General features: G+C 42.4%; 1 protein-coding gene across 7 annotated transcripts in view; it reads right to left on the reverse strand.

Annotated features, from left to right (window-relative positions):
• LOC129179122 (protein unc-13 homolog C) overlaps positions 1–26,354 on the reverse strand; it is a 141,735-nt gene that overhangs the window by 72,708 nt on the left and 42,673 nt on the right. For all 7 annotated transcript variants that reach the window (XM_054771972.1, XM_054771971.1, XM_054771970.1 and 4 more), the window contains exons 7-14: positions 23,040–23,259; positions 22,400–22,627; positions 18,435–18,576; positions 14,056–14,225; positions 12,239–12,354; positions 10,379–10,542; positions 4,350–4,506; positions 3,978–4,046 (exon numbers count right to left, since the gene is read on the reverse strand). In XM_054771972.1, the coding sequence (XP_054627947.1) occupies positions 3,978–4,046; positions 4,350–4,506; positions 10,379–10,542; positions 12,239–12,354; positions 14,056–14,225; positions 18,435–18,576; positions 22,400–22,627; positions 23,040–23,259 (1,266 nt within the window). The remainder of the gene's footprint in view (positions 1–3,977; positions 4,047–4,349; positions 4,507–10,378; positions 10,543–12,238; positions 12,355–14,055; positions 14,226–18,434; positions 18,577–22,399; positions 22,628–23,039; positions 23,260–26,354) is intronic.

A 26,354-nucleotide genomic window follows, 5' to 3' on the forward strand; every position in this document is an offset into this window, starting at 1 on the left:
CTACGTGTGAGCATCACTGCCAAGGAGCCATGGAAAAATAAAAGAACCAATGGCTCTCTTTCTCAATCTGTTCTGCTCATCTTCTGGCCAATCCCTTGTACTCTCATACTGTTAACCCTTCTCTTATTTGTGGCATCCCTCCTGTTGTTGCTTCACTCTCCTGTCATGTAAGGGATCTTTGACTCGCATTTTTGCAGTAGGTCCCTAAAACCAGTATCATGTTCCTGTCATATAGAGGATCTTTGACTAGCATTTTTGCAGTAGGTCCCTAAAACCAGTATCATGTTACTGTCATTTAGAGGACCTTTGACTAGCATTTTTGCAGTGGATCCCTAAAAACAGCAGAGTTCTCATGTCATATCAAGGAGCAGTAGGTCAAAACAGCAGAATGCTCCGGTCATATAAAGGCTCTTTGACTAACAATGTTGCAGTATGTTGTCAAAAAACAGCAGGGCACTCCTGTGATATCAAGGAGCGGTAGGTTCTTGAAAATAGCAAAGTACTCCTGTCATATAAAGGACCTTTGACTTGCAGTTTTGTGGTTGGTTGTCAAAAACAGCAGAGCACTCCAGTTATATAGAGGATCTTTGTCTAGCATTTTAGCAGGAGGTGCTTAAAAAGAGCAAAGACTTTTGTAATGTAGAGGATCTTCAACCAGTGTTTTTGCAGTAGGTCCTCAAAAACAGCAGAGGGCTCTTTGTCATAAAGGATCTTTGACTAGAGTGTTTGCATTTGAACCTTAAAACAGCAGTGAGCGCTTATCATATAGAGGATCTTTGACTAACATGTTTGCATTAAATCTTTAACAACAGCGGATTGAGCAACAGATCTTTGACTCACATTTCTTTCTTGTTCATAATTTCTGTCTATGACACAGCAGTACTCTCAAAGCAGCATCAGCTGCTGTCAACCACTCCCTCACTAACAAACTAACATGTTGCCTTTCTTCAAACGTGTGAGGGTCATCCTCGGTTCACTGCATGGCGCCACCAGCTGGCTGTAGACTGTATCTGACAGAGTGGTGCTCAGGTGAGCACACAGAGAGGAAAAAAACAGCAAGGGGGTTAAAGTGCATGATGTACCTGCATGTGGGCGCATGTGTATGGATGTAAATGTGTGTGTGTGTGTGTGTATGTGTGTGTGTGTGTGTGTCTAACAAGATTAGCGCTCACAGGATTGTTCTGGAAGCTTATGTACTAAAAGTCAGGAATTCAATCTGTCTGAGTAGAACAGCGCTGCACCTTTCATGGCCCGGCTATTGGAGAGGCAAGTCTATGTTTTTATTCAGGCATGTTTCGGTTTTAAATGTTTCGTTTTTTAAAATGGCATATTCTAAACTAGCATCAGGATAGGGCCACAAGGAAATGCATGATTTGTTGAACATTTCTTGAACATTCCGTTTTTTCAGTTTTAGCTTGAAAATGGTTAGAGATAAAGGCATGCTGTAAATTGGAAAAATCATCAGTATCCCAAAGTTGGGATGGGAGTAAATGTACTCATGCAATGTGCATAATATGATGTCACAAGGTCAGAATTTGTCAGATCCCTGTCTCCACGATACCGGGTCATCAAAATGTCTGATCCACTTGTGATACTCTCCCTCATTTCTCAAGCAACCCCAGCCGTCATCATTGTCGCTTACAGCGGGATCTTGAACACCACTGCTGCCACGACGACGGCTATAAAGTATTGTGCTATCTATCCATTATGTCTTTTAATATTCTCATTCAGCCAGGTCATTACATTCTCAGGTCATGTCTATTTATTAGCAGTGTGGAGTCTCCCGCGGATCACACCGCGTATGCCGTTATTTCCGTGTTTTACCCCTCCCGATTAACGATGTTACGTCCCCTCCTGCCACCTCGAACAGTTTAGCAAAGCATCGGCTCAAGTATGCTGCGTGTGGACTGTCACGGCGAGTGAACACGTTGCCGCACGCACAAGGGGCTTCAAAGTCTATAAACTTATGAACTTTGCACAGATGCCCCCACAAATGTTGCTCAGATTGAAGTTACAGATGTCGGCCAAGTATTGACTACATGAGGCACCACGTTTGCAGAAATGGCTTGTTCAATTCAGCAATGATGCTTGTTGCAATTTTGCGACTTTGGCGCTTAAAGGGTTAAGAGTGGCGGAAATGAAAATCTGTTGATCATTTGACTTTTGACCTGAGCTACAGTGGCCATCTTAGATCCAATGTTGTTTCATGGAGGGGTGATAAAGATAAAGATGGACCTTAGCTCTCATTACCATCTTGGATGAGATATGACCAAAAAAAGAAGACAGCGTTCTTTGTTGGACACACAGACCCATTCAAAATATGTATTCAACCTAACACCAGTAGTGTGGTAATAAGAAAAAAAGATAGATAAGGTTCTTGTTTTGACACAGAAAAAAAATTTGGAGAAGAATTGTTGAACATTATGATTAGCACAGAGGCAATAAAGACCATGACATCAATTTGACCTTTGTCCTCAGCTACCCTAGCCATCTAGGTTGAGATATCGCTCAAAAAATCGATAGTGTTCTTGCTCTGACACAGACAAATAAGCCTTGAAAGTTTAAAGGAGATTTGTTACACAGTGTTGCTGCCAAGAAAAAGCTACAAGAGGCTGGGCCAAGTCCTAATTGCGGTGCCATCGCTATCCTGTACATTACTGTAGTTTACTGCACAAATAGATCACATCATCACGTAGGAACAACGCCACGGGAGTAAATAACGCACCTCCACACATAAAAAAAACATGAAAAGGCGGCACTGCGCTTCCCTGCCTGCCTGCCTGCGCTCATCATCAAACACAACGTGGTGTGTGTCTAACAGGTCAACTGGAAAATCCTCCATGTACAGTAGAACATCTGTGCCACGGGAGCAAATGTTGGAAAGTCACCAAACTACTGACCATGAAGAGTCAACCTCCATCGCTTAAACAAACAGACACATGATGCTGGAGAAACTACACTGGGGGATGACATGTTACTGACACTTGTCATTTTAGAGTATTGTTTTTTTTTTATAGACAAGTAGTTAAATACTTAGATCCATACTTAAGAGTAGTCAGTGTAAAGCTTGTATGCCAGTATCAATCCACTGAAAATGGTTCAACACATTATTGTCTAATAGCTGGCGGCACTAGTGAGTAGCAAGATAGTTGTATCTTGCCTCCAGTCAAACATGGTGATAGTAGTGTCATGGTGTGGGGCTGCATGAGTTCAATGAGGAAAAAGAATGAGTTCCACCTCACAGTGAACATGTCCAAATTGTGTCCAATGTGTCCAAATTTGGTGTGAGCACCATTATTATCTAGCACCGCCTTTATCCTCTTGGGCATGGAATTCACCAGAGCTGCACGGGTTCTTACTGGAATCCTACTTCATGATGACATCACTGAGCCACCTACATTCCACGTCAGAATATCCCACAGGTGCTCAGTTGGCTACTCCATCATCTTCACGCTCCTCATCATGTTGGAAAACTAACTGTCTTGCAACCCAGTTTCCCTAAGGGAGATACTTTGCTTCAGAATGTCACAGTACATGGTGGAATTCATGTTTCCTTCAAGGAACCGCAGCTCTCCACAGTGCTAGCAGCACTCATGCGGGCCCAGACCGTGACGATAACCACCATGCTTGACTGTAAGCAAGATAATGATCTTGCTATTCACTTGTGTTCCCAGCTATTTGGACAATAATGAAAATAAAATAAATAAATAAATAAATGTTCAAAGGATATTAAACCTATACTGCGATGCAGGCTGAACACTGACTATTCTCAAGTACATCCAAGTTTCATTCCTATAGTATTGTCCCTAAAGAAGCGATAATAAAAAGGTTGTATCATTTTAAGGTGACCTTAGTTCAGTGTCATTACACACACAGCGCCGTCGACATTTATAGAACCTTCCTGATGGTTCACCTTTGATAGCTGATATGAGCAGTCAACGTTCCAAACATACTTTTTGCAAAGTATAAACACTTACGCGATACTTGGAGAGGTCGATTCTCAGCGAGTTGTGCAGCTGGTCCAGTAATTTGACAAATTTCTCTCTCTATTGGGACAAGAAATATATATAATACACATTTTAGTCACTGTAATTGTTTGGATCAAAGCATTTATGCAACACTGCAAGATCAGACTGAATGGAAATTTTCTGTAATTTATTGCATGATCAATGTCTAATTGGGCAGCTTAGAAGTAACACTATGCCAGTATGGGAAGTCCATGCTGTGGCACATCTGCTACAGACTGCATTATTCTGTCTCCCATCACTTGATTGCAGAATTAATTAGTATTAAATAATATAATAATTTTCAGTATATGACAAAATGATATTAATGCTGAACACACTGACCCCAAAGTTCGAAGCAGCAAATCGGTCTGAAGCGGAGGCGGTGGTAGTGGTGGTGGTCGTCGTGTGGGCGAAGTAGGCGTTGATATTAGCGAGCAGGTTACTCATCACTGCCGGCACACCGGGACACATGTATTTTCCGGACAAACAGGAGAAATGCCTGCAGTGGAAAATAAGCGGTAATTATCAACTTGTATGCCCTGCTTGTTATTACTGTAGCTGTGGGATGTGGAAACAATTAAGAAAAGCAGTACAAGGCATCCACATTCAGTTCTGGAAAGCTTGGCTGGTACATGCGTACATTAATCAATATGTCCTTAAGTAATCGCCACATCACTGATGGCCCAAACGATCTCCTCTGATGGAAGAGTTCATATTAGAAGACAAGCAGGTAGTCAATGAATTATGTATGGATATATATTTATGTATATATGAGCCGTTCCATTAAAGATACAAGGTAAGTTGTAAATCAGAGGTTGCCTACAGCCACGGCTGTTAGTGCCAGTGTTTGTTGACTCGTTGCTGACTTGAGACCCCATTCGTTATTTGCTTGCAGTATATATTTGATTTCTTTTTAGATGATTTGTTTATTGTTTTCACTGAGAGAGCTTCTAACCTCATTGTAGTAAGTACTGTACAGTTAAGTGAATTGCAGTGTTTATTTTCCACTGGACTGAACCAACATTTTAATCAAACAGGAACGCAGTGAGGGAGTCATTATTCTCATCCCCAACAGCAGCAATATTATGATCCTGAACAGCGCACACACACACACACACACACACACACACACACACACACAATGTAGACGTAATTAATCGCTGAAGCCTAGCTTAAGTGTGGCTCTCCTCCAGGGTGAGGAGTGTACACGGCGATACGATGTTAGGAAACACGTTCCCAAATGCATCCCCTTTGCTTGTTTGTATGGCACATAAACACCTGTGCACTTCTGGATTGCACACCATCAAAATGGAAACGTGTAATGATTTACATCTGAGGTTCCCAATGTGGGGTACGCGTACCCACAGGGATACATCAATTGTCATAAGGGGTACGTGAATACAAAATGAAAAACAAATTGCGCCCAGGGCCTTCAGAATCAGTAGTGCTGGCCCATGCTACTTAAATGTATTATAATTTATTTTTAATGGGGCTGTCTCTTTAATCAATTCGATTTCAGATTCGCCTCACAAGGCCAGCTAGCAGTCACGTCAGCATTTTTTCGTCCTCTGATTGGTTGATGTCAGAAAGTCTAAAGCCCCGTCACACTAAGCATGAATCAGCACAAATCAAGCAGAACCGGCCAGAATGAAAACGTTTCAAAATTTGCGCCACATTCGGGACAGGATTTGAATGCCATTTGAATACTTATCAAGAATAGTTCCGGGGTTTCCTGGATTACAGCACCTCTGTACTGTTCAAACCGGAGGCTGGTGGTAAGTTTAGCTCCTTTTTTTCATGCCAGAATGGTGTGGGCTTGTTGGCTTTCAGCCTCTTTTCAGAACCTCTGTGCTGTCCACAGCGGCGGTCGCTGTTGGAGTTAACCTGGCTTCTTTTTTTTACGTAGCCGTGATGTCAGTGTCATGTGAGTAAGGCGACACCTAACAGTAACGTTTCAGCGGCAGCTGGCGGCATTTTTTATCGAATGCAATCAGAATGTTTGGAATGCTGTTTAGGAATATTTAGAATACTGTACGAATATTTAAAATGCAGTATGAGTGCAGTTAGAATACCTTTTGAATGTCATTTGATATTTTTCCACTTCAAATACACCTTTTAAGTTTTTAGCATGCTGAAACATTCGAGCAGGCCACAAGAATGGGCCCTAATATTTAGAGTGCACTCAGAACGAATTCAGATTGCACTTTGAATATCCAGGAATAAACCAAGAATTTTCGTTCTGACAGCATTCTGGCTCATTCTACCTCTAGTGTGACTAGGGTATAAATTCAAAGTAATCAGTTTAACCAGACTTTACTCACTGCCGACAGGTGCTCGTCATCTTTTCTGTTATAGCTAATGACTTGTGAGTTTCTCATGCAACGCTGCTTCAAATGCGCAATTAATTTGGTCGTATTAAACTTCCCCGGTTCGGTGCTACCACAGGAAACTTGTGCATGACAAGAGTTACACTCAGTTACAACATCTTCATCGAGCTTTAACAAGAAAAACACACGGCTGACGTCACTCCTACTCCATGTTTAACATGTTAGCACACTCTGTTGTTGTGATCACGTGCTAGCGGTGTCTGGATTCGACTGCTTGTATCGGAGTGCCAATATCGGAGATTTTAGATGCAGCCCCATATGATCCAATACTCGTTTTAACGCTGATATCTGCCCAATATCCGATATCAATATCGGGACAACAATTATACTGTAATAAACAAAGGAAGAATGAATGCACACTGAAAAGTCTGCAGTCTGAATGTGAAGAAACTTGCCTTCCAGGCACATGTAGTAATCCTCTCGGAACAGGTTCCGCACTTATCCGGAGGCATGCTTAATTACACTGCTTTCAGCCTCCAGAATTACGAAGGAGCACTTGCAGCACAGCCGAGCAAGGAGATTGATGCAAAGTGAGTGATGATGACATCTGTTAAAGTCCTATGCTTCTTTGAGAGCTCAATCCCCTGAGCCAATTACGTCTCTTAGTGCTGCACCACCTTGCTACCAGTGGGGGCAGAAGAGGAACAGGAGTTATTTGGACAGGTAGTGTCTATTAGGCTGCTTTCACACTTGTCATGTTTGGTTCAGTGAAAAGGAACTCTGGGGCGTTTGCCCTGCTTCTACGGTTTCTTCCGTCAATTGTGTATGTGATCATCCAAACCCTGGTGTGCACCAAACAAGTGGACCAAGACCACATAAGAGATGGGCCTCGCTTCCCTTGCAAGTGAACTCCGGTGCAGTTCGGTTTCCATGAGCTCAAATGTGAATGTGACTTGGACAAAAGACACGGGCCAGAAATAAAATGACAACAAAATGCATGCAGAAATGACAAATAGGTAGGAGAAATGTACCGTCTCTCTGCTCTGCTTTCTCCCTCTGTGTGTGTGAAGACGGCACTCTTTAAAAGTACATATTTAGATGCTTTTTGTGAAGTGGAAGTGGGTAAAAATAGCAGAATATAAAGATAATCGACATATTCAACTGAATATAAAATGTTTTGGTTTGGACTATGTGCCTTACGTCACGTAATAAGTGACGAAAGCAGCCCAATCAAGCCCATACTTTATGCATATGTTCTTTACTGCACAGCCTGGGGGCCAATGAAAAAATATCAGTGTGAACACAAAGTGAACCACACCAAAGTGTGCGGCAAGTTTTTTTTTTTTGGTCCGGACCTGAGCAGTGAACCACAAGTTTGACTGCAGCTTTATGAATTCCTTGGTAAAACACAATATCCTCAACAACTTCCAAGCTTGAAGGATTAACAGAAAAAAAAGCTCCTCACTGTTTCACTTGTCTGCACTTAAATAACCCAAAGACCTTGTCAAACCTGCTCAATCATCTGTCATATTTGTTAGCAGCTCTCAACAGGCAGAATGTGAGAAAAATACACGTACCTACATGGATATAAAGACTATTAATCCGGCCCAGTGTTTATGGTAAAACTACAAGTAGTAAAAGGAACTAGCGCATCCCTCTGTAGTGCACAAACCCTCTCAATCTTAATTTGGATCACCACCAAATTGTACAACTTCTTCCTGCAGTTGCCGATCGAGTGTTGTCATTAGGGTTCATACATTATTCACCAAAAATTTAAGGAAATGGGCCTATCTAGCAGTGTTATTGAATTCCTGGACCTACATCTTTATCTAGCTCTGTGCTAAAATTTAATGGGCACAAGTTGTATCTACGATCTACGATTTGACAGAAGGAACAAATCAAACATTTCTAAGTTTTACAAGCTGTTAACTAGCTGTAGTAAATCGGAAAGTGCAAAAACAGCAGTTAAAGTCATCATGGATGTTAGCTTTGATGAGCACCGCTTGGCGATAGCTCCTTTCTTTAGCTCTATAATCACCGTTAGAAATGTCTGAAACAAGCTCCATACCTCTTTAGGTACCTCGGAGTCTTGTTCACAAGTGAGGGAAGGATGGAACGCGAGATCGACAAGCAAATTGGTGCGGCGTCTGCAGTGATGCAGACTCTACATCGGTCCGTTGTGGTGAAGAGAGAGCTAAGCCGAAAGGCAAAGCTCTCAATTTACCGGTCAATCTACATTCCTACCCTCACCTATGGTCATGAGCTTTGGGTAGTGACCGAAAGGACAAGATCGCGGGTACAAGAGGCCGAAATGAGTTTTCTCCGTAGAGTGGCTGGGCTTTCCCTTAGAGATAAGGTGAGAAGCACTGTCATCCGGGAGAGACTCGGAGTAGAATCGCTACTCCTCCGCACTGAGAGGGGCCAGATGAGGTGGCTTGGGCATCTGGTCAGGATGCCTCCCGGACGCCTCCCTGGGGAGGTGTTCAGGGCAAGTCCGACCGGTAGAAGGCCTCGGGGAAGACCCAGGACACGTTGGAGAGACTATGTCTCCCAACTGGCCTGGGAACGCCTCGGGTTCTGCCAGGAGGAGCTGAATGTAGTAGCCGGGGAGAGGAAAATCTGGGCCTCCCTGCTTAGGCTGCTGCCCCCGCGACCCGATCTTGGATAAGCGGTAGAAGATGGATGGATGGATGAAGCTCCATACCCTGTTGAAAACTGGCAGCCAACGATTACGATAACAAATCACAATGTAAAACGTGTTAAATGTCCAAGGGAACTTGGTTTGTGAAAGTACATTTCGTGAAATGTCCGGCTAAAGTAACAAATCAACGTTAAGCAGTTAAAAGGGCGCGTTAACGGTACATACTGGAAGCTTTGATGAGTACGAATTTTTAAAAGTCCCCTATGCCGCAATCACCAATAGTAGCGTGAAAACAAACACACCTTTGTGAATGCCGATTTCGCAAAAATCTACATCACTTCTTTAAAAAGAAAACTAAAAACATCACTATGAATTGACCAAGTCAATTGAAGAAATCAAACATTTAACATTAAATGATCGTCCTGACCGAAAGAACGAGATCGCGGTTACAAGCGCCTGTAATGACTTTCTTCAGTAGGGTGGTTGGACTCATCCTAAGAGATAGGGTGAGGAGCTCGCTCATGAGGGGCTCAGAGTAGAGCTGCTGCTCCTTCACATCGAGAGGAGCCAATTGAGGTGGCTCAGGCATCTAGTCCGGATGCCTCCCAGACGCCTCTCTGGTGAGGTGTTCTGGGCATGCCCAGCCGGGAAAAGGCCCCGGGGCAGACCTAGGACATGCTGGAGGGATTGTCTCACAGCTGGCCTGAGAACTGCTTGGTGTCCTCCCGCTGGAACGAGAAGAGGTGGCCAGGGACCGGGAAGCCTGGACTGCTGCCCCCGCCACCCGGACTCGGATAAGCGAAAGAAAATGGATGAATGGATGGATTAAAGGACCCTACTTTCATTAGGAACACTTTCGGAAAGTTCCCTTTTTTGTTCAGTCGTCATTGTCACTGTTTGTCAAAACTCAAAAACACTTCAGAAACTATGTTGTGTGCAGCTCTTGGTCTCATCGCTCCCATTTTTCTGGAGAGTTCTGAATTTCCCTAGACTTTTGGACCAGAATTTCGCTTTGAGTTGTTTCAGTGAACCCTTTGAATTCCAAACGTTCACCCTACTGTTTCTGTTTATTTAAGTGTCATGCAGTGTTTATTGTGTGTGTTTGAGCTATGAATGGCTGAATGGGGTCACTCTGGATCAGGAATACAGCGAGGAGATGCGAGAGATAGTTTATGTGTGTCCAGGATCAATGTGACCAACGCAGCTTTCAGAGTTTTTCCAGGAGACTGAGCAATTAATCAATCAAACTTGGAAACTCGATAGTCCTTTGAGCTCTGATTTTTGCTGAAGAGACATTACTTTAACTCCTCTTCTTCTTCGCTATCCCGAATCCCCTCCACTCTCTGGGATGAGACAGTGACAGATTGTTGATGTGCAGGACCATAGATCAGGGTGGTACTCACGTCATAGCCTGATAGATGGACTCCACTCCGTATCTCATGGCAAACTCGTCCACTATCTCCTGGGACACGTCGTCAAAGTAGACCTTCCACGCTTCTTCCCCTTTCACCTGTGGGATCTTCACCACGCCGTTGTTCCTGCCCTCGGTTAAGTAGTGGAACAGGTTCTAAAAAAGATAAGGAGGGACAGCGGTTTAGGGTGATGGAGGACAAATGGCATAAATATACAGTGTCGGCTTAAATATCCCATTGAAAGACTGTGAAAAGCTTCTTTCCCTCCATTTCTATTGTTATTTTTCTGTCGCCTATAAGTTACTTAGCATTTAAACAATGTATTACATATGATATTATATGATATGATATTACTGTACATATTGTGATATTATATAATCAGAAGGTTTATTTAGGATAAAGTAAATTACCAATACTTGTTTACACATAGTACACGCTAATTTTGACTGTTTGGGAGAGTTGTATGGAATAATTGCATGTAATAACACTAAATAAGGGAATCATTTTATTTTTTTTGTTGATGTTGTTACATCATCTTGTATTGCAGTATTAAATATTGTTAAATTGTTCACAAACACATGTGTTGATATATAAATATTTTATGTTTACTGAAAACGTTGTCCTGTGTGTTTATTGTGATGGTGATCATGATGAATGAATTCAAGGCAAAATCAGAAAATCATTCAATGATCGTGTATGTCCAAGTAAAAAGTATCCATATCGGTGACACTAGCCCTGTTATTAGTTGGAATCGGATTGATACAAATATTTGTAGTATCGCCTACCTCTTCTATCTGGTGCACTGGGTCCGAATTTATAAAGTCTCAAGTGCGGGTTTACCAAACGTCTCACCGAAGTAATTAACGTCTAGTGATGGAAGTTTCGGCTCTTTTTATAGAGTTGTTTTAGTGCAGCTCATTAAAAATAGCCGGCTTTTTCGGCCCCTCCCCTGCTCAGTGTGGACACAGACACGCCGCCACACATCTTGAACAATGACATTCGCCTTTAACAGAAAAAAAGACAAGGAAAAAATCGGCTCCCAACGATGCGAGCCGGCTCCTGTCGTTAATTTCAAAGAGCCGGCTCTTACAGCCGAATCGTTCGCGACCGACACATCACTGTTAACGTCTTTACAGTAACAAAATGACGATAGCCACAGCTAAGCTATGTGCAGTGTTACCCTAGTATGCGTATAACTTAAACACGAACAGCTAACTTACCACGCTAACATTACTGACTGTTAAGAAAGAAAACCCCGCCAACCCAACAACATTTTGGATCCACTTGACGCCGAAAGGCTACCGTCAACATGACGAACAACCGGAGGTTCGTACTCTTTTGAAGTCTCCCCCGGACATCATATTAATTAACTACAAGCTTGGCGAGCGTCTGTGAGGATGCTAGGAGCGCTAATAGCCAGCACGAACGTGACAGACAGAGCCGACAACCATCGTGTACCCGGGTTTGTCACGGTAAGACAACATTTATTGTTGTTTATATGTTAAAATGACATCTCTCGTTAATATATTAATATATTAATAATATATTAATTAATTAATTAAATTAATTAATAATATATTAATCAACTTTTGAGTTGCTTTTTTTGTTATAGTATGTAACGGAACCAAATTATTGGGCACTGTTTCCGTGCGGGACGAGTTTAGTTCACCTGCCATCAATGACCAATTACTTTTTTTTTGTCTTTGGTAGAAATGGTAAATAGTTTATCCTGGTAGACAGCTTTTAGGTGTATAATACCACACTCAATTGACAGTATTAGTGATTCAATAGTGTAGTAGTCAGTCACAATTCATACAGGTTAATCCATACAGGTTAAATTATCATTCTTACCTCATGTAAACAGGTGTACTGGCCGTGTGGCGGGACCACATTTTCCTCCCCCTTCATCTCCACACTGATCTTGAGTCTAATGGCGCCGGATACAGCGGATTTGTCGGTTCTCTTATCTGTAAAAACAAAACCGTGCCATACAATTTATTCCATACAAATTCAAGGGACTGATCCTCTGATATGAAAAGTAGCAAAAGAAAAGAATGCATCATAAATTACCCCTTCAAAAAAAGTTTCCAAACTATTACTCAACTATCGCTTCACTGAGCAATATATAATGACCTGACAGTACCTTTTTGTCAAAAGCAAATAATAAAGACCATTCAAAAACATCCAATTTATCAATGTAACAAAACCAGCCCTCAATCGTGGAAGTTGGTCCTTGAACGCATCATAACAAGCACATGGAACAGCCATAAAGCCCATTAATCATATTAGCGAAACACATAACATACACTGTAAATTCCAAGCGTCACTGATGGCATGACACGATGTACTGTAAACATTAATGGTGTCATACAATATTAAGCCATATCGTCATCTACCTGAGTACACTTGCCTTCATAATGTTAGTGGCTGTAACAGGTGGGCTAAATCAGGTTCACTGTAAATGCAAGCACACAAATGGAGTTTGGGTGCTTGTTTGTTTCTATTGGTGGATTTCCAACAGCGCCCCCTGTGGTTTCATGTACAAAAAAATAAGTGATATTCCCCTCAAGTGAGAAATAATTATGTGACAAGGGGTCGATTTTGTAGAGGAGCTGAAGAGGCTTAGAGGGGAGTGCAGCTGGATGGGGCTGACACCCACTTGGGCTTTTATACATTCATCGTGGGTATTTAAAGGGACTCTGAATGGTGGCACCTGGTGAGGCGGGTCACTATTTGCACAAATTGCTTCCTTTTAGCCTGAGAGGCAAAACAATACTGTGCTATTAAAGCCGGCATTCAAACCTGATGGGAGAGCGGAAATAGTGGAAGACTCCATACGGAACCACAGGGCGCCATGCCTTCTTTGCTGCTTGAGCGCTATTGATGGCCTCAACTGGAGCACACACTTGATCTGACCATGAATTTATCCTCCTTTCTTTGAGTGTAATGGTTATTGGATGGGAAAGGATATAATGGTTACACTGTGGCTAGGGTGTAATGGGATTTTTTGTAGGGGAGGCCCGGGCGTGGATATCTAATGCTTGTAGTGCATAAACTTTGTAGTGTGATAACCAGCACTGATAACTAGAATTGGAATTTAAAGGGACAGTAAGGTACAAGGTGACGAAATGTCATGTTAATCCGTTTTTTTCTTCAGTACATGTTCTGGATGTGGCAAAATGCCTTTGGTGCACAATGAGGTGTTATGCGTCGGGAATCACGGCAGCTGAAATGTAAGTGCCACCGTTTTGTATGATTTATTTCATTGTCTGTGTCACAAACTCATTGTCTTTGTCACAAAATGACGGTGCGCAAACAGGCTGAAATTGAAATCAGATCGTGTTTTATAACAAAACAGGCGACCAAGCATGGGGAGAACATGCAAACTCAACACATACTGTATATGTTCCAACAAAGATCTGAAGCCACGGTGTCTTGACTGTAAGGCCAACATGCGAATCACAAGGCCACCGTGCAGCCCCAGAAGAAATCCGAATTACAAAAATTTTTGGGCTTTATTTCTCATTGACCAGTGAAAGCGCTCGTTAAATTTCCACAGTATAGTAGTTTTGGCATGACCTAACATGAAATGATTCCACTTTAGGGAGCCAGGTGCCTTAAATCATGTGACTACATGTTGTCAGTCAGTGGTAATAGGAGATACATACCTAAATTGTACCAAACATCCATTTCTCCACTGAGGGTGCGGACTTCAATGATGGTCTGGCCCAGGAAGTCGTCCGACTCTCGCTTGAAATGCTGCTTCACTCGCGACTTGATGTCATCGTCCTCGTCCCACACACGCACCTTGATGCGATCCGTGGCGTTGTGACATTCACTGCGAACGACAAAACAGAGATCCGTCGGTCAGAGCGATCAGCAGGCGCCGCCGCGTTCAACAGTGGGCGACGCCGCATTCGGTGACAGCTCATCAGGTCGGGGCGTTCAGCAAAGCGGAATGACTTAATGTCAAACACACAATTGGAGATAAACACAGACATGCACGCACATTCCTTTTAAAAGTAGAATACGATAACAGTCCTTGCCTGTCATCGGATGAAAGTGTTTGTGTGTGCATATGGGCATGCCTCGTGTTTGAGTTTGTGTATAAAAGTGCTGTGTGCCTGGCAGGAAGAATCACCCCAAGACGCTGCGTGACCTTTCCTCTGCATGACTGTTGTCTCTGTGCATGCAAATATCATCAGAGCAGAGCTGCATGTTATACAAGAATGACTGTGTAGCGTTCACCAGGATTATCTATTTGTGAAAACATCATTATGTAAAATAAGCTTCTGTCCTCTTGGGAGTCAGCTCAGCGGAGGATGGGGGTGCTTCACCGTAATGACATGGATGGGGTCAGAGGGTCTTTGCCCGCGATTAAAACCAACAGATTACGACTTGTTCTAATGACATCTTGGGTGCAAAATCCACAGTAACGGTTCCCACAGTATTTCTGCCCTAATCCCTTTCTTTGGGAAGCCCCGTGCTGCAGCTGCACAAGTCTGGGATTTTGCTTCCTGCTAAGCACACAGTAATGTATCACTCGATTAATCTACATCCCTGTGGTAATAGGAGAGAGTTTTATTACAGCCAACGCTGGAGCCTCGTTACAGGTGTGGAGCCGGTCTGTGAGTGGCGTAGGCTATATATAGTTTTATATGCACTCAGTAATATACAAGAGTTGTAATTACGTGTTTTTTTGTTTTACATGAATAACATTAAAACACAAATAGCAAAGCATCTGGAAAGCAAAGGATTTCAGAGTACAGTGGAACCTTGTTTAGCTCCATGTTTAGCTCTATTCCAGGAGGTCCGACTCAAACGAAATGTACACCATGCCGCTTATCCTCATTAGGTTCAGGGGGGTATGCTGGAGCCTATCCCAGCTGACTTGAGGCAAGAGGTGGAGTACACATTGAACTGGTCACCAGCCAATCGCAGGGCACATATAGACAAACAATCATTGGCGTGCACATTTATACCGATGGACAATTTAGAACCGCCAATTAACCTAAGATGCATGATTTTGGACTGTGGGAGGAAACCGCAGTACCCGAAGAAAACCCATGCACGCACGGGGAGAAGATGCAAACTCCTCACAGAGATGCCCAAGCGGAGATTTGAACCCAGGTCTTCCCGATCTCCTGACTGTGTGGCCAACATGCTAACCACTCGACCACCAAATGTACACTAACGGAATAAATGTTACCCATTAGAAATAATGCAAATCCACCCTGGACAGCCAAAAAAAAAAAAAAAATTTTTATAGCTTTACAATTATAGTTTTACATACAGAAAACAATTAGAAATGCGTACAGATGATGACCTGCTGCCCCTACGATCCAGACCCTGATAAGCAGAAGAAAATGGAATGGAATACTTCTGTGCCACCACAGGAAACTTGTGCATGTCAAGTGTTGCACTCAGCTGCAACGTCTTTTTCGGACTTTAACAAAAGATACACATTGCTGACATCACTCCTACCACTCCATCCTCCTGTTGTTGGGATCACGTGGGCTCTATGCGGACGTTGCTGGCTGGTGCTGGGGTGGAATCTGAAATAGACTGTATCGGAGTGCCAAAATGGGACATTTTAGATGTAGCACAATATAATCAGATTTTTTTCAATAGCCGATAGCAATATCGTATCGAGACACACACTAATTAAAATAATTACCATATTGAGTAAATATAAGACAACCCTGAATGAATGTCATACAAAAACTCTTTTTCCAGACCTGTTTTTTGGGAATGCCTCTTTAAAAAAAAATCAAATGTCCAAATCTAATCAGTGAAAGAAGAACTTATTGCAAAAATATTCCTTAGCTGCTCCACAGTTGTTTGACGAGTGTGCTTTGTTCATCATCATTCAGTCTTAAAATTAGCATCCTCTGTTGTTTGCTAACGTGTGACAAGCTTTGAAACTCTTTCACAACATATTTCTGTGTCACCGGGTCACTGGTGTGTGCGAGTGACAGGAAGAAAAGCTCAGACTGGCATGGGGGAGAAGCCCTTTGATACCGCCTGTTGATTTGCATAAATCGCAAGACAACATATAGTAGACGACCTGTCCTTTTCAGACTTTTTTTAAGGATAAAATATTGTCTTATATTCAAGTCAGTTCTGTAATATTTGGTCAGATTCTCATTCATACTTTTAAACCAATTATTCATCTGTTCTGACGGATGTTTCACATTTTTTGATTTGTTAAAACAAAGAATGTAGAGTTGACATTTTAAGAAGTGTGGGCGTACAAATTCTTTTTGAAGTAAAGTTAAAATAAATACAGACACACGTCTTTAATATATGTAAAATTATACAGAATTAATGTAAAAAAGTGTTTTTTTTTTCTTTTGCTTTGACTTATCAATCAAGGATATATCAGGCCAGGCGTTAATAGAGAATAATATATGAATAAGAGCTGGAAGTACGGACAGAAACCTCCCAGAGGAAATGATTAAACCTCGAGCCCTTTACACGAGAGTAGTAGCATCCCAGCGAGCAAAAATGTCGGGCGAAGGTGACGATGGATGAGAGCGTGCAGTGATTCATAAACACTTGTCAGCCACTCACATTACTGGCCTCATAGCTCAGACCACCTGCACTCCTCAAAGTGAAGCATGGCCACAATAGCTTGTGAAGTGCTATTGTTGTCTAGCGCAGGGAGGCATCAAACATGGGAAGATACGGCACTATAAATCTGATGTCACAAGGCAAGACGCGTTTATGTTGATTGTTATGTGTTGATTAATGCCGTTGAGGTGTTATAGTTATTGTGTCGCTTCTCACCTCCATGTAGTAAACATTATCAGAATGAATCTTAGATATAATCCATGGAATGGCCCTTTTTGCTAAAGAACACCTCGACTAGAGGCAATGATGCTTGAGATTGAGCAGGGATAAAATGAAGACTTATAACCTGATGCTCGCTGAGGTTTGCGTGACTCTAGAGCATTTTAACGTCGTCCAAATGAGATTCTGTGGCAGTAAACAGAGGACGGTGGTCATACATAATGGGCACGTCCCTGAAGTCTGCAGATTTATCAACATATCAGTTGCTTCAGGCCTTTCATAAACTGGAGTAGAAGCTTTCCTCGGAGCACCTGAGGATAACGTTAGTCAGAACCACCCTGCATATTTACATATTTCCATGAAACATTAGATCATGTGGTTTAAAACATACTCTGGTTTAATTAGAACCTGGGATGTAATATGTTAGGATTGGGTTACTTAGTTACTTTTGTTATTATCAAAGCAAAACTAGATTATAGTTACTAAACTAGTAGTATACACAAAACATGCACAATTATTTTTAATGATAATTGAGCAAGATAGGTTGGAAAAACTAATATTTTTCAGCCTAATTCCCATTCGGTGTCTCGTTGACAATTCGCCCAATCGTCATATACTTTTGATTCCAAAGCATGTTGTAACTAGTCATTAGTAACTAGTCCAGGCATAGTCAGTTGAATGAAATTGATAGATGGTTAATTTGTCTTTTGTGAGACAAAGTGGAGTGCACTACTTGGTTGTAACCAGGAGAGGCACCGTCGAGCACTAGTTGTGGTCTAAAGAAGACCAACATGATGTCAGATATGGGAAATTGAGCTACATTCATGCTTCATTCATGACGTCCGCAAATGCATCAAGTATGATATCATTATATACTGTAAACACAAGCTGTTAAGAAACATTGAAAACCTGCATGCATACTATAGATACATTGAAAGAAAGGCAGCTGAAAGGCAGGCAGATGGGCAGTACAAATGGGAGGACATGATATGTCACGTAGAATTCAAGCAATTTATTCGGCTGTTAAAACAACAGGGATAAGAACTCTGCTTGCCCTGATGGATGTTACCGTAAAGCTGCAACAAAGCTGGCTTTAGCACCGCCACTGAAGTCTCTGCAGTGTTGCAGCTGCTGTGTTGCATGTTTTATCAAATCTTATGACCCTCTTAACTATTGATTACACAGGTTTACATGCTAAATAATGGATTAAGAGCCCCTCCCAAACGAGTCAGATGGATTCTTAGAGAGCACTTACAAGTAGAACCTTTCGTCCCACACCGGGTTGAGGTTGCCAAAGATTGTCTTTGTCCTGCGCTTGGTCTTCCCCACCTGGACAGTGACGTATGGGTCGCTGGAGCCCGTTTTGTCCTTGGCCTGGAGCCCTTGAGCACTCATGACTGTGGCAGGAAGAAGAAGAAGGGCAAATTCAAGGAAGAATAGACAACTTGCCAGTTGGGTATCCATTAATCAATACAATGTGTGCAATTTTATCCTCAATTACCGGTTTAAAATCATTTGGATGGCTTGTAATAAGGGTAATAAGCTCTCTGTTGTTGGTATTTTGATCCTGCATCCCATACTTTAGTGGTCTATAATTTAGAAGGACCAATCCAGACACCCCTCGTGTTGCTTTAGTGCCAGCGTCAGAGTCATTTGTCCTTACTCCTAATGAACCAACACTTGACACTTCATTTAAGCCTCTCAGAAGTCATTGCAGAATATTTTTACCAGAGACTTGAGTATATTAGTCAGTCAGACTAATATTTTTTTGTTTCAATGCCTAACTTGTTTGGCTATGGTTGCAAAAATCAGCATTGGCTTCATTGACAGGATTCATCTTCCTTTCATTTAGCACGCAGTGTTAAGCCTATCCATAATTAATGTCCTCTCCAGGCTGTAGATCTCCTCCTGTGTGTGCGCGCCTGCTGCTAGCAATATTCTCAGACTTGGATCAGACAAATGACATGTGAATCAGAATCCTATAGTTCCACGCATACAGAGGAAGGTGTAAGAAAAAAAGAGAAAGTAGTATTTCTCTGCGCCATAAAGGGGAGGAAAAGGACACTGGGCTATAAAATATGCAAGGGACTGGTTAAATAATTCAGACTACATATATATGCCCAGCTCAATGTAGGTAAGAGTTGGGGGCAAGGCTGTAGAGGGTCCTACTGCCTGTTTACTTCCAGAGTACACAAAACCAAATGCCCCCCTGCGGTAGAGGAAGTGGGCATATGTATGCTTGTGTTTCCAAGAAAACCTTTGCTCTCTCTTAAACAAAGAAAAATGTTGCCTTCAGTCAGAGCTGGCCAACAAAATAAAAGTAAAATTATACCCAGGAATGAAGGTTTTGTGAAACTCCCAGGGTACAACAATCTGTTTACATTGTAAGCATTGTATTGATATATTTACTTAGAAATCAGCATAAGTCCTCTGAAACTGATCATTTAGCCACCATTAATCCAACTTGGATCGGCAAACATATGTTATATATATGTATATATGGTATACTGTATATACCTTTATTGCCAATCATCTGCTAGAAAAATAGCGTTCATTATCTGTGTTTGTTGGCGGTTGGTTTAGTTACAACAAAACAACTTTCGTCTTTGACCGTCTTGGCTCCGACCCCGCCTCTCGCCTGAAGACAGCCGGGATAAGCTCCAGCATACCCACGACCCGAATGAGGACAAGCGGTAGAGAAAATAGATGGATGGAGGGTCTTGGCTCATTTTGCAAGTTCAGTGAATTTGGTAGATGTGGTCTGAAGTGGAACTACACTACATGTTCTGATTGCGGTTTCTGCCTCCGTTGCCAGTATGCTGCCCATGTGTGCTGCAGTTCTTTAATGCCTGAGAAGCGTGCCTCGTGCGTGCAGTGTGCCTTGAGATATCTTGTGTTGTGAATTAATGCTGTCTAAATAGAACTTTGTGCAATTGAGATGTGTTTTAAAAAAGTATTGATGAAATTTGTTTTATTAGTTGTTTAGTTTCGCATTCTTAACAGTACATGCATCCTTCCAGTAGAAGGAGCGGAATGCAGTGTCTCCTGGCTGCTGTCTGAGAGCTGTGGAGTCTGTGCCAGTTGCTTATTTAAGGAATGATATATAACCGCTCAATACGTGTGTTCTAAAATGGGCCATTCAATAGACCTTTGGTATAACGACAGAGGAAACCCTTGCTTTTTCCAAAGCTGTCTCCTTTTCACTCTTTCCAATACCGTCCCTCCAAACCTCTGTATTTGGGCATTTGGGCCCCTTTCTGTCTCTGCTGATGTATTGACCAAGCCAGAAGTGCAAGATTTGCAGTGACCGAGCTGGGCCTGACATACAGGAGTTACCACAGAGATGGATTGGAGGCCTGAGATTGAGTCAACCTTATTGACCTTTCCATCTATAACCAAGTCCAACTCTATGTCATGGAAGCAGTTCACTAAAAGGGTTATAAGCGTTATAATAGTTTTCTATTACATGGTATTTTTGTGAATGGTGTCTTTTTGTCAATGGTACGGCTACGGTACAAGAGGTAGTAACAGGAACGACTTTTCCATTTCCATGGCTCCGTTTTATTATAAAGGCTGGCGAAGACAATCAAGTTCATGACAAGGGAAGGATCATCAATTTCCTCTTTACTACCACCCAAAAATGTTAGGTTGTGTTAAGCATGAAATAACCTATGAAATTGCAGGCTTCCCAAAATGTACGCTGTAACGGGAAACCTTCTGAAGGTGCTCTTAAGAGCCGTCTTGTCAAATTCTACTCAAGCGCTTGACATTATGATTGGCATCTTAAAGAGAGCTCTGGTGGACTCATTTCCGGAGCTCACCGTGCAAACTTGTGTTAGCATATGCAGTTCTGGGATTACCCTGTGAGTGAACTCTCAAAAAAATCACGCACATCAGTGCCTCTCAAAGGCTTTTTATTTGCCATTCTGACTCTTGTTTAACATTTGCCAGAAGTGGGGCCACAGCCTCTCTCTGTTGGTGTCTTGTTTTTACTAGAGTGAAGCATCTTTTCCACTGCCTGTAGAAACTGTAATCTTTCCTGTTGCTGTTTAAATGGCACAGGCACAAAATGAGGGGGGCACAGTTGACTTGGCAATTTTCCACCTTCTCAGGTAGTCTCAGAAATGCTGCACAATGCTCACATTGGAGGTGTAACAGAAGGGCTGGCGTTTACCTACCTTTGCCTTTTACACAGAACACAGTGAAGCCAACCCCCAGATTTCACGGCTTCCGTGGTAGTGTCAGAGTAGTAAGTGAGCCAGGGTGACGCCTATGTGTAAGGGATGACCGTGGTGCAAAGTTAAACACCTGACACGCCCTTCTCCCAACCCTGTTGTGTTGAAAGCAGTCGTCGCCATTTCCCAAGGTGTTACTGACGTCATCACACATCTCATCATCTGACTGCAGGATGCTATGTGTAATCTCACACTGAGGTTACACAAAACACGCCTCGTCTGGTGTAACAAATGCAATACTTCGGACAACAACAACTGCTTTCAAGACAACAGGGTGGGAGAAGTGAGTTTCTGTTAAATCTTTGATCCTACCTCAGATGATTGAACATTGCTGGGTCAACTTTGGTCCCCCAGTTTACACAGACCAGTGCAAAAGATGCCTCAAATTTCCAGCTTTAATAGGCAGTATGAAAGGGGGTAGTTGATCCAGTTACCCTCTTTTCTGGGTTATGTGTAAAAGACAAATGCAGATAAATAACAGGATTTTACAGGATCTCTGTGTAGAACAGGCAATAGCCTAAGTAGCAGATTAACATCCGCATTTGCTGAGCACAAAGGCTGACCATTGTTTGTCTTTATCAGTGGTCTCCACACCATTTTCAGAAACCTCCCCAAAGTAACGGATCAATTCCTCTTTGTTTTTTCCCCAGTGTTAATTGCTAATTTTGGTTCAGTGTCAGAGTTCAACCACCCTGAACTCTGAGGTTAATGACAAGTAAATAAAAATTAGTATCTCGAAACTTGTTATGTTATAAACGTGAATTTGGAAGATTTAGAATCTGGAGGATACAGAGTGGACTTAAAGGTGTCTGCTCAGAAAGTCAAGCACAAGCTGAGGCACTAGCAGATCTCTCTCTGTCATTAGTGAGTTTATTGCTGATTATTATGTTAGTGAAGGCAGTTGAAACACCTCCATAATGTACTGTAATTAACCCATATGCTTTTGGCTTATGGCTTTTAACAGCATCCATTGAATAAGGCTTACCGGTGATGCTGATTTTAGCAGACCATTTGGAGGTGCCATCTAGCACAGCCTGCTTGGCTGTTTTTAGGTGACTGGCAAATTCCTCTTTAGAGATATGGAACATCTCCTGGATCACCTCGAACACTTCGGGACGGTTCTTCTCCCGGATCTTCATTCGCTCTTTCATGGCCATGATGATGTTCTGGGTCTTGTCCTCCGCCCCATGCTTGGAGCTCTTCTCCACTGCCCCTGAAAAGATGATGCAAATAGCAAAGTTTGTGTTGAATGGTTGACAAAAAAGTCCCTTCTGAGGGTTATTTATTGCAGTATAATCTTTTATCTGCAAAAGGCTCATAAGGGCCGGATTTAAACGTGATAATAAGATGAAACACAGTTCAAATTGAAAAACATTGTATTGCTAGCGTAACACTGTTACAATACATTGCATTTCCGTGTAGCTAATCCATTTAAGTGTACAAGAATTGCCGCGGGCATCCCATGGCATTGTTTCCATTAAGCTACACTGTTTAGGAGGAACACCCTTGATTAAAATACAGATTGTAGATGATAGTGAGTGCAAGTGACTAGCATTGTAAATGAACCATGTACATGTACTGTAGCTCTGTATTCTGTCTAGGTGTTAACACATTTAGTGACTTACTCTGTAAGCAGTCGGCATTGAGCAGGTCTTGGCACTTCTCGTGGCATTTAACGCCACACTCAGAGCAGCGCATGCCTTGGCGGGCGATGCCCCATAGCAGCCCCTCACACTCATGACAGTAGGTGGGTGCGGTGGCCGTCCACACCTCAAAGTTATGGGGTGTTGTGGAAGAGATGGGGTATATCAGGGCCTGGAGAGTCTTCTTGAAGACGTGTAGTTTCTGAAAAGAGTGATGTGTTAGAGAGAGGATAAAAAGATTCCAATTTCAAATGAAAAGCTAATAAAGTCGAAGGAATAACTATCCAAAGCTGTTAGCCTTGCCCGAGTGTGACAGCGCCTTTTGATCTAAGCCAAGGGTTTAGAAAGAGGTGAGGTGGGCCTCCCGTGAGAGGTGACAGAAAACTTCATGGGATGTGCAGAAAGAGAAAAAGAAAAAAAAATTCAAACCTGCGATTAATTCATTTTTAGTTCCTCCACAAAATATGTTCCACAAAAAATCTGTTTTTCAGGGTCTGAGGAAACTCCAACTGTATTACGTGTGTATTCAGGGAGGCTGACTTTGGCACACTGTGAAAACCCCTCTTCTAGGCTGTTACTCATTGCAAGATTTGTTGATCCTTTTCTGATTACCCTCTCACTAAGGGAAAGATGTTGACATCTGAAAGGAAATCAGCCTAACGTGGCATTTAACCCTGCTTAACAATATCCTTCGCCCCCTAAGCTTTGTTCCCATCAACTGGTTGGCAGACTGAAGCCTCACCGCACCAAATACTGGCGATGACAAGATCCCGTCTTGACAGAAACCTCCTGAAATTGAATTATTTACTGCGGCAGCACTGTAACAGAATCAAAACCTTGCGTTCCCCTTTTAAACGTGCTTTCACATTTCACCACCTACTGTCCTTGTCTGCCACGCTGCCAGCCTCCTTCCACACTCAGGTGCATTTAAGTGGGTTCTCCTCATGTTGTGGTACTCAAGATCAGCCTTCATCAAGACCATTACTCATTGATCGTTTTCTGATTACCCTCAAACTAAGGGAAAGGTCCAGACATATGAAAGTAAATCAGCCTAACATATCATTATAACCAGATTAACAACATCCTTAGCCCCCAAGGCTTTGTTCCCATCGATTGGCTGGCGGACTGAAGCCTCACCACGCCAAATACTGGAGTTGACAAGCTCCTGTCTTGACAGAAACCTCCTCAAATTGAATGCTTTACTGCAGCAGTGCTCACATAAACAAGGACCATGTTTGCCAATTCCTGAAAGGAGAATCAATGTGTGCTGTAGAGAAGGTTTTAAAGACTGAAATTATCCTGATTGAGATGAAGGGACAGGGGCACAAACGGAGGATCCATAGAGCCTAAATAAATCTTGTGTCAGGCTCCACTCCTCCTTTTTCTGCAGCATTAAAGAACATAAGAGCAGCCCGGCGCTGCCCACTCGGATGTACGAGCAGAAGGGGCACGGATGATTAAATGACACCAGATGACAGGACAACAAGGCTATTAAACACTGAGACTTTGAGGCGTTCATGCAACACCTGAAGCCTGGAGGACCTTTAATGAAACGCAGAGGGAGACTGCGAGAGATTTTCACTCTTTTAATCTCAGAATGACAAGATGAAGCAGATGCCTATGATTTATTTATTCACAGCCTCTGTTACAGTCTGATGAGTCCAATTGGCAGTAAACATTGCAGTTATTTTATGCATGTGCAGGTGTATTAAAGGAAAACTTCACTTTTGGGGGGAATTTTGCCCATCATCCACAATCCTTATGTGAGACATGAGCACATATGTCTTTCTCTTTTCTGTGCATGCTAAAGATATAAAAACAGATAAAGAGACAGCTCATTACTGTAAGTAATAAGAAACGCTTATTCCGCCTATAAAGCCTTCTGAAAAACACTCCAAAAAGCGCCAACAACGGTCCATTTAGATATTGACATGCATATTAATGCATATTAACGCTACAACACGCATTGTTATTATTATTATTATTGTTATTATTATTATTATTATTATTATTATTATTATTATTATTATTATTATTATTATTATTATTGTTGTTATTAACATTGTTACACCGATCGAACTACATACTGGCACATTGACACTTCCGCCACACCACACCGGCTAGACTAGCGACTAGCTTCACCACACATTCGCTCACAATGCCTCAGACTACGACCAAAAAGGTAAGGCTACATATTGAAGCTGCCGCCACTGCTGCTGTGCATATTTATTTTTGAGTTTGGAGAAGTTAACGCTAAGTGTAGGTGTTCGTTTCTATGTTGCTGTGTGCACTCAATGCGCCCAAGGAAGGAAGTTCCGGTCATGCTTAAAAAATGTAAGTATTAAATGAATGTACCTATTACTACATGGTTATAGCATGTATATAAAACCATGTTGGAGGCTTTTGGAGGTGCTTTAATAGCGGCCTCAATTCCCGCTTGTCTCACTCTCCCAGTGCTGCGTTTCACACAATGAAACACAAGTGTGAAGAGACTCTCAAGTGTCACCCTGTGAGGTAACCCTGACTGTGGTGCAAGACACCAGCAGAATGGATTGACAAGCGCTACTTCTTTCTCAGAGAAACACGGCAGCAGAGTCAAAACCCTGTGTTGTCCTTTTAACCCTGCTTTCACGTTTCGTCACCTGTTGTTCTTCGTCAGTTTAGGAGCTTTCAGTGTACAGATTCCGGTGGTCCTCGGGTTGCGGCGTTCTGAGTTTCGCCGTTTCATGATTACATATGCATTCCCATAAATTCATGGATTACTTAAATTTGGTCCACAAACACTGGGCTCACGTGAGAACTACTTTCAGCACGCATAGCGGATGAATACATGCTGCAAGGATGTGTGCAGCGGCGGATGGATGCGGTGTGTGCATCCATCACAGCGACACAGAATGAACGACATCGATATGACTAAAACTAAAACATGTTTAGGACAAAAAAATATGATTATGATGAAAAATAACTCCGGACCACATTCTCTTGTCTTGCATTGTACTTTTTGTCACCCTCTTTCTCCAACTCCACTTCCCTAACATCACATGATTGTTTATAGAGAATTCCACTCCCTTCCAGTCCTCACAGGGAAGCACCCTCCCGGACTTAATGCAGCAGATAAAACTCTACATCTGCTCGGCCTACTTACCACGACCGCACAATCTGCAAGCTTGCTGGGAACTCGCCCGTGCTTGACCGCAAAACATTCATCCCTCTGTTTGTCCCTCATCTGCCTTGGCTTTTCCACATCTGCCCCTTTAGGTCCCTTTTCGTAAATCTGCTCAAATTATTGTAAGCAAC

Source organism: Dunckerocampus dactyliophorus, chromosome 3 (assembly GCF_027744805.1).
Source record: "Dunckerocampus dactyliophorus isolate RoL2022-P2 chromosome 3, RoL_Ddac_1.1, whole genome shotgun sequence".
Taxonomy (NCBI): domain Eukaryota; kingdom Metazoa; phylum Chordata; class Actinopteri; order Syngnathiformes; family Syngnathidae; genus Dunckerocampus; species Dunckerocampus dactyliophorus.